The 8,872-nt window shown below is 58.3% G+C and overlaps 1 protein-coding gene across 1 annotated transcript; it reads right to left on the reverse strand.

Moving 5' to 3' along the window:
- Window positions 1–3,942: 3,942 nt before the first annotated feature.
- On the reverse strand, window positions 3,943–5,226 carry FOXB2 (forkhead box B2). Its single transcript, XM_020877608.2, has one exon. The coding sequence runs from the start codon at window positions 5,224–5,226 to the stop codon at window positions 3,943–3,945; it is 1,284 nt and encodes a 427-aa protein (XP_020733267.2).
- Window positions 5,227–8,872: the final 3,646 nt, after the last annotated feature.

Genomic DNA, 8,872 nt, shown 5'->3' on the forward strand with positions numbered 1-8,872 from the left:
TTTCAGTGGATACAACCAGCCCTCCTCCCTGGCTGGACTAATGCCAGTCTACTTAAGGAGATAATTGACCACAAACCAGCCTGACTGACAGGCTTTCTAAGTGCCAGATGACAAATGTGCTAGTTCTGGCCTTTGCAGGAGGGCTTGTTCTCCTAGGGACCACAGCTAAAATAGCTTTGTCCTCCCTCAGCCCTGAGCTCTCTTCTCAGCTCCCCAAGGAAATGTTATCAAATAGATCATTCCAAGTTGTTTTCCTTCTATTTTAATTTTAAGGGCAGCTACATTAAAATCTTCGTCCCTCCTCTTTGCTTCTCCCCATGTTTCTTAAGTTTCTGTGCCTGAAGTAGTATACAGGCTAAGCCACTACAATGTTTTCTATCATCCTGGAAACAAGCAGCATAATTTCAGGTTCTCTCCACTAGTACTTGATAAACCAAGAGTGATTTTATTTATCTTGTGAACTGAGATGGTCATACATTTGTAAATGTCTCTATTTCTATCTCACTGATGTCCAGAACTTACTTTCTCTCTATTCCAACATGTAACTAGAGGGAGAACCACGTGAGAGATCATAATGAAATCACGACTCAGTTGAGAGTTACAGTTAGATTTCAGATCCCACCCTAGTTAAGAGGGGGATCTTCAGGATTGTCAGTATGAGGGTTTAATTGGGACCTCCCGTGGGATCAGAGCTTTGACAGAAAGCTCCCCCCACTTTGTTTATTTACATGAATTCCTTTGTTCTACAACATCAATGCCATGTATAGCTTCTGTTGGGTAGCAGGTTCTCCTCTTGATGAAAACTTGAGTAGAATCATCTCTCAGCTCACTTTACCTTTCCTTCTCCTTTCTCTCTCTCATAGTAAAAACTAGGCACAACAACCATGCTTTCCCCACAGAGGGAGGAGAGGTTCTGGGAACTGGGGGCTGTGAGACTGAGTTGCTAAGAGTGTCCTGGGAAATGCAGAGGATCAATTACTCATCCTTCTCTGCTGAGTTGGCCCAGAGGCTCCTTGCTTTTCAGGACAGACTATCACTTTAGCTAGCCCCCTGGGTTCTGGATGTCATTTTGGACTGTGCCCCTCTACAGGAAGTGGGAAAATGGGCACTGCTAAAAAAAAAAAAAAGCCCACTAACCCTTTGGGGCAGGTGGAGAAGGAAGAAGAGATGTTCTTTAGAAGAAATCACTGGGATCCAGTGACTGCCATTCTTTGGCCTGATGACTTGCCCTCCCCACACTAGGGGTCCCAGCCTGGAGCTTCAGGGCACCACTCACCCAGAGGTGGACCAAGCAGTCAGGCTCCCAAGTCTCCTCAAGTCTATGCTGCCCACGCCAGTGGCTTCCCTTTTCTGTCTTTCAACACTCTCTGATTATTGTAAAGGAAAACCGGCAGGAATCTTTGCAGTCTCAAGCTTAAAGTTGGGATACACTACAGTTGCTTGGGCCCCCAAGGAGGCAGAGACCTCCATTGAGACTTGCCTCGCAGGCGAGCCCAAAACTTAGCTGAATGGGTGCAATAAAGTGAAAGTGAAGTCGCTCAGTCGTGTCCGACTCTTTGTGACCCCATGGACTGTAGCCTACCACGCTCCTCTGTCCATGGGATTTTCCAGGCAAGAGTACTGGAGTGGGGTGCCATTTCCTTCTCCAGAGGATCTTCCCAACCCAGGGATTGAACCTGGATGTCCCGCATTGTAGGCAGACGCTTTACCGTCTGAGTCACCAATGGGACTTGCAAATAAGGGATGTATGGAAATTTTTATTTTTAAGAAGCAATGCAAATCCCCTTAGTGTCATTGCTGTGAGCAGGTCATTTTGTTGGCAGTTTATTTTCTTCTGATGAAAAGGTTAGAGGCGGGCATCTGCTGGGCTGGTTCTAGATGGAGCCCTGTTCGCGGCGCCCCACCACTTCCCCGCGTAGCTCCGCCGGGGTTGCAGCCCTCAGGGTCTCTCCAGCGAGCACGGGCTGCGGTCGGCTGCGGGGCCCCCGGCTCTCCCAGGACCCAGGCTGCGGAGGATACGCAACAGGTCCCCTAGGCCGCCGCGGCTGGGCGCGCGCTTCTTGGGAGTGTGGCCCGCGGCGGCAGTGCCGGCGTCCGGGCGCCCTCCTCCCCGCCGCGAGCCCGCCCCGCAGACTTAGTGGGGCGCCGCGGCACCCATCCAATGACACCGGGACCCGGCCGGGCCCACTCTCAAAAGAGGGTCAGAGAAACCCTCAGAAAAGGGAAAGGGTATTGGTGATGATGTGTTGCTAATAACCCTCACGTAGGAACAGAAGAAGTTCCTCGTTGGGGGGTTTTTCTCCTAACCCGGCCTCTCCCACTGAGGTGGACTAGAGCTTGGTTAGGAAAGCAGCGGAAGAATGGGTGGTAGAGATGCAGTTACAGCGCCAGCTGATGAAAGGAGGCACGGAGGAGGAAGCCTGTTCAGGCGCGGCCCCTCCTGTGAACTCATCCTCTTGATGCTCACAAGTTTGAAATGAAAAGGGAAGAGGAAGATGTGCCACGTCCCGATTTTCCCCCAGTGGGCACTCACACCGCGGCCTCGTCTCTTGAGAAGCGAAACACCTTCACACCGGCACATCCAGAGAGAAGCTTTAATGGCGAACACCGCGTACAACACAGGCAGACATGAACTTGGCACAAAGTCACAACCCGAACGCGGCGCGGACACAAGCCAGAGGTGACTCGGGGCACGGTCAGCGGCCTCCTCCCTACCCGCCCCCGTTCGTTCCAAACGTTTGTCGCGAGCAAAGTGCTGTTCCGGGGCTCAAAAACGAGGACGAGCAACAGCCGCAAGGCAAGTTTCTTTTCCATTCACGGACTGAAGCTGAGGAGTTCGCCTGAAAGACGAACGCGCCCCAACAGCTCACGGAATACCAAATCGACGGTCATCCTCACACGTCTGTCCCAAGGAAGCTGGAGGGCAACGGCCACGAAACGCTCCTGGAAACGTTAAGAGCAATCTTGTCGGGGGGACACGGCAGGTTTTTCTTGCCTTCTAGAGTTACGGGAATAAAATCCCGCGATGCAAGTAATTAAAAAAAAAATCCCAAATGGAACGGATCATAGGAATTCACATTATCTGGGGGCCCCTCAATGGTCTCATCCGATTGATTAACAAATCGCAGGTAGAAAGTCTCCTTTAATGTCTCTCTTTGGTTTTGTTTCCCAAACTTACTTTTGGAATCTGAGGCTTTGTGCTTTAAGCTGCGGCCATTCTCTTTTGTGCAAACTAATTGCTTTAGCCGTTCCTTCTATCCTTCTCGACCCTCGGGTCAGAGCCAAGAAACTGTTTCCCAAGATCCATCGTGAGGTTCCCACTATCCGCACCCCACCCCCCACCCCCCCCGCCCCAGGGCTTTATTCATGCTACTATGTCCTTCTCCATTTCACTGACCAGGAAAATAACAGTTATCAAATGCTCCCTCTTTCCCTTCTTAAATAAAACGAGATTTCCTTAGTGAATAGCAGTTTTGTCTAGAATATTCACGAGGGGCGGCTGTCTGGGGTTGAGACCCGCCGGGAGAAACGCGGTGGCTGAAGTCCGCCTCAGCCTCACTCTCTGTTGGATTTCTCTCTGCTGGCTTCTGCTCCCGGGAATAAGAATCGAAATCCATCTCCAGTATGTCAGCGAATGAGGCTTAAACTCTTTTGTTCCCTTCCCGCATAACTTATGGATTTATAATATTAATTACAATAGAAACTCTTACCTGAAAACTGGTTTTCATTAATCTGTACAATGTAGTATAAACACAGACACAGTGTTATATTTATTCAGACCACTGGAGAATCCACTTTCGGGTTGGTTTGTCTGTTTAAATACCTTCCCTTCCCCGCAAAGACTGGGGCTCGCCAGCTGTGCCCGACCTGGGCAGGGCGCCCTCGCCCTCTCCGGCGGGCGGTCCCGGGGCGGCGTCTGTCCACGAGAACCCGCTGGGTCCCCTAAGAGCGCACCAGCACGGAGTGCAGAGAGCCGCCTTTGGTCTCGGCCGCGCCGGGGGCGGTGGGCTCCATCAGGGGGGCGGCGGGCGAGGCGGCGGCCGCCGGGCACACGGTGGACTGCGCCGGCGGCTGCGGTGTGGCCCCGGGGACAGCGAGCGTCGGCGGCAGCGCGGCCACTGGAGGCAGCGCGGGAGTCGGCTTGATGGGCACGGGCACCGCGGGGAGGCTCTGGCTTGCCGAGTGGCACAAGGCCTTGACCGGCACCCCGAAGGCGCCGTATTCCGGGCCCACGGGGACCCCCGCGGCGGCAGCGGCGGCGGCAGCCGCGGCCACCGAATCCATGACGCCGACGTGCGGCCACACGGAGCTGACCACGTTGCCCAGCTGGCCCGGCACGGGGTAACCCAGGTGGTGCATGACCGACGCCAAGGGCAGCCCACCCGCCTGCAGCACGCCCTTGTAGTCCCGGCCTATGATGTTTTCGATGGCAAACGGGTGCTTGAAGCCCGACGTGGACGCGGCGGCAGCAGCGGCGGCGGCGGCGGCCGAGCCCAGCCCGTAGGGCGGGAACTGGGACAGGCGCCCCACGCTGCCCACTGCCGCCGCCGCCGCCGCCGCTGCCGCCGCCGCCACGGCCGCCGCCTCCTGCATCTTGCCGGGGTGAGACTGCTGCGGAGGCTGCGGCGGCGGCGGCGGCGGCGGCGGCGGGGGCTGCGAAGCGAGGGGCGGCGGCGGCTGCGGAGCGGGAGGCGGCTGCTGGTGGAAATAGTGCACCATGTGCGGCGGGGGAGGCGGCGGCGGCGGGTGGTGGTGATGATGGTGATGGTGCGCCGCGGCGTGGTGGTGATGGTGTGGGTGATGCGCGTGGTGGGGGTGCACGTGCCCTCCGGGCCCAGCGCCCGGCGCGCCCTTGGCGCTTCCAGCCTGCAGGTGAGGGTGGTCCGCGCGCAGCACCTTGAAGCGCTTGCGGCGCCGCAGAAAGCTGCCGTTCTCGAACATGTCGCCGCAGTCGGGATGCAGTGCCCAGAAGCTGCCCTTGCCGGGCTGGTCGGGCCGCCGCGGGATCTTGATGAAGCAGTCGTTGAAGGAGAGGTTGTGGCGCAGGCTGTTCTGCCAGCGCTGCGTGTGCTCGCGGTAGTAGGGGAAGCGTTCCATGATGAACTTATAGATGTCGCTCAGCGGCAGCATCTTTTCCGCTGAGTGCTGGATGGCCATCGCGGTCAGCGAGATGTAAGAGTAGGGAGGCTTTTGGTCGCTGTACGAACTTTTCCCCGGCCGCGGCATCGCCCCCGGCGCCTCCGCCGCCGTCTGGCCCCGCAGCGTCGCTCCGCACCCCACTCCCGGGGCCTGGCGGTCTTCACTAACCCGCACTCCGCCTTCCAAGGCCCGCCACCCCGCCCTCTTTCCCCCCAGGCCCGCTCGCCGTTTCCCTCCCGCCTTCTCCCTGCTGCCTGTGGTCTGCGCGCTTGGCCTCTAGACCCAATTTAGTAATCCGACGCTCGCAACTTCTGGCCTCGACGGCTGCGAGCCCGCGCGCACAGTCGCAAGCGGGGCGCGCCAGCTTCACCACCACCCTTCCGGCGTCTTCCCGCGGGTGGCCAGAGGTTAAGCGTGGGAGCTGGCGGAGGAGGAGTCGGGAGGGGCCATGTTTCCTTCTGGCTTCGTCTCGTCTCTCGGTCCGAGGGAAGCGCAGGCCCAAAGAGCTGGAAGGGACTGGGCAGTCAAGACTCTGGCCCTTTAAATCCGAGTTGGCGCTCGTTGTGCAGGAGGCCGGGGGCGGCGGGACTGAAGAGCGCGCTGCACGCTGCCCCTTGACCGGTCCCTTAATCCGCTGTGAGTTCTTGCGCTCCTAGAGAGGAGAGGCGAGGTAAGGCCAAGGGAGCTCGACTCTGGCAGCCCGCGTCTCCCTTCTCTCCGGCAGCTAGCAGCGGATCCGGGGGGTAGAGCTGTAGGCGGTCGCCTTGCGGCGGGGGTGGGGGGCAGGGGGGAAAGTTTGTAGGTTTCTGGAACCGCGGCGCGCGCTTGCAGACCCTGAGGAGGGGCGGGGGCGCTGAACGCGGGGCGCAGGCGGAGGGGCTTCTGCGAGCGCCAGGAGGGCGCGCGGCTGGCCCGGGCCGCTCAGTTGCAGCCGCTCTCCCGGGCCGGTCTGGAGCTGGAGAGGCGGCGGCGGCGGCTGTGGTAGCGACGCGCTCTCCTGACTGCGTTTTGTAACGGTCCCCGAGACGCCGAGACCCCCGCAGCTCGCGCTTCGAGACTATCACATGACCGAGGCTGAGGGACTCAGCCTCCGCCGCCGCCGAGTCTCTTGCTGAAGAAGGGGCTAGAAGGCGCCGAGCCTCGCCCCCGCCCCCTCCTCCGCCTCGGCTCGGGCGCCCCCACCCGCTCGGCAGCCCCCAGCCGCGGCGGAGTGGGGCGGGGGGCGCAGGCTGTTCGCAGGGTGGGGCCCGGGGCCCGGTACGGTTCCCACCACTGCACCCCACCCGGGTCGCAACGCACGGTAGAGGGGGACCGGAGACTGCTTTCTCGTTCCGCTCCTGGAACCTCCCGCCTGTCCCCGCCCTTTCAGGCTTCCCTCTTCCCACCTACCCGCTCTGGTCTTCTCTCTCTCTACACTGCTTTCCTCCTGGACTAACCACTCTGGGTCACGTTCACAGCACCGTGGCCTCGAGACCTCTTCTCTGCACGTAATCTCAAAGGCCGAAGGGTTGGAAGGAAAAGCTATCGCAGAGGAGAGCCAGGGACGTTTTCGCCAAATGTCAATTTCATCACCATTTTATTGCGCGCCAACTGAGTGTCGGCCCCAGTGATAGGCACCTGGTACATGGAGGCCTGGAACAGCTCTTTGCGCTCCAGAACCGCAGTCTAGTGGGAGAGACTGACAGTAGCTGGGAAATTTGGATAGATACTAAGGGCTTTATGGATGGAGGCCTCACCAAGAGCGCCTGGATGGGACAGCGTTTCTTTGGGTGGTAACATTTGAGCTGGAGCCAGAAGGAGGGCTTGGAAGCTCAGCGGTCTCATCACCTGGGTGTGTCAGAGCGCAGTCTTGCTATTTTCAGCACATCGAGGGAGAAGGAGATAATTAGAATTAAATAGGAGGTCAAAATGATCAATCCATAGGGCCCTGATATGATCTGTGAGGTTGGATGAGCCATAGCGCTGAGATCCCTATGCTTGATGGGATTCCTGAAGCAGTTTCCTGCTCTCCATTCTCTTGCACACCCATGAGCGAATCCCAACTGACTGGAGAGAACCTGCAGTTATACTCTGGTTTTGGTTGTCTCTGTCAGAGGAAAAGCAGAGTTTGGAGATTGTATGTGTACATATATATATGTATATGTATATACAGATACACATACATTCCGTCTCTTGGCCTCAGTTTATTTGTAAAATTAGATTGTGAAGTTGGAAATTTCACGGGTGCCTTCCAGTTCGGAGATTTGAGGAGAAAGGAGCAGTTAAGGACTGTGGATCATTCTGTATTTAATTTCTTCTATTCCGTGTCTAAATTTGGAGGCAGAAGGCTGTTGGCCCAGACTGTTTCGGAGACTGCCCCTTGCTCTTCCACCTTGACGACACCAGGTCGAGTGTTTTTAGCTTCCGACGTTTGGTGAGCTGCCCAAGAAGAGGCGTAGGAGAAGGGCTGTTTGCCCGTCGGGCTGCAGGAGTGCAGTGAGCGGAACAGATTCACAATATTCATCCTCAGGCAGGAGCTGGATTTCTGGCTAGTGCTATTGGCCAGTTTTTTTCTAGGTCCGCAGACGTTTTAGAATAGGCGTTAAATGTCGAGCGTGCCAGAGGGCCTCAGGGGGAAAGAGCAACTTCTTGGTTTGTCCTAAGGAAAGGAAACCCTTTCAGAGCAGGATGCTTTCGCTGTACTTCAGGCCGGGAACCCTCCTTCCGCCAGTGGAGTTTTTGCGGGATTTTTGGTCTGCTGATGAAGTTTAAAGAACCAAGCAGCAGACGGCCTCCTGGCCTCAAGAAGTCACGGATAAATTCCGAGGAGGTCCACAGTTACAGTGACAGCTAGAGCCCGCTGGCGCCGGGTGTCCCTTACTCCCTTGACGGATGTGGTGCGAGAACAGCCCCGTCTAGGTCCAAGAGCCCCCGACGGGCTGCTGGTGGGAGCTCGGCAAGCCCAGAGCGCAAAGGCACTTCCGGCCCTGGCCCCGCACGCCTCGCGGGCAACGGCAAATTTTGTTAAAAGATCTTTTCCGCGCACTCCGGGAAAAGCCGTGCCTCCTGTTTGGAAGCAGCTCGAGGACGTTCTCGCCTGGCAACGGGACTCCGAGGCGTCTGGGGACAGCAAGGGGAGGGGGCCTTGAAGGGTGCTCCGGCCCCGCGGCGGGCGCATAAAACCTCAGCACTGTAGCTGGAGCCGGACGCTCGCTGGGTGAGCTCGGCCCGGCCCACGGACCTGCCGCCACCACCTCGTGGGGACGCGAGCCGTGTGACCGGCATCTTCCGCCTCGGCGAGCCAGCGGCGTTCAGCTGGCTGAGCGGCTCCGAGCAACTCGAACCCAATCAGAGCCGCGGAGGTCGAGCGAGAGCCCCAAGCTTCACGCTTCCTCGTCCCGGGTGGACTTGTCAAGAGTAGAAAGTACTTCCCCGCCCCGAAGCCCCAGCCAGCTCCCGCGGTCCGGGCCCGCGTCGCAGCGGAGAGCGCGGCCGAGGAGTATTGTGGGGGATTCCCGGGGGGCGCGGGGCCTGGCAGCCCGGCTCCGGCCGCCGTGGGGGGCGCGCCCGCCCTCTCTCCCCCTCCTTCCCTCGAGGTTGATTTAATTCCGGCAAGTTTTGCAGGCGCTCAGCAGCACCGGCGGGGGCCGGTACGCGCGCGCTCCAGCTGCCTGCAGACAGACCCCCGTTCAAGAAAAACAGATCAAGTAACCACCCTGGCACCAAGCAGTCGGTTTCAAGTTTCCGCGTGTAA

The sequence above is a fragment of the Odocoileus virginianus genome, chromosome 18 (assembly GCF_023699985.2).
Source record: "Odocoileus virginianus isolate 20LAN1187 ecotype Illinois chromosome 18, Ovbor_1.2, whole genome shotgun sequence".
Taxonomy (NCBI): domain Eukaryota; kingdom Metazoa; phylum Chordata; class Mammalia; order Artiodactyla; family Cervidae; genus Odocoileus; species Odocoileus virginianus.

Excerpts from the sequence above, each read along its gene's own strand:
- FOXB2 (XM_020877608.2), bottom strand. The coding sequence starts at position 5,226 with ATGCCGCGGCCGGGGAAAAGTTCGTACAGCGACCAAAAGCCTCCCTAC.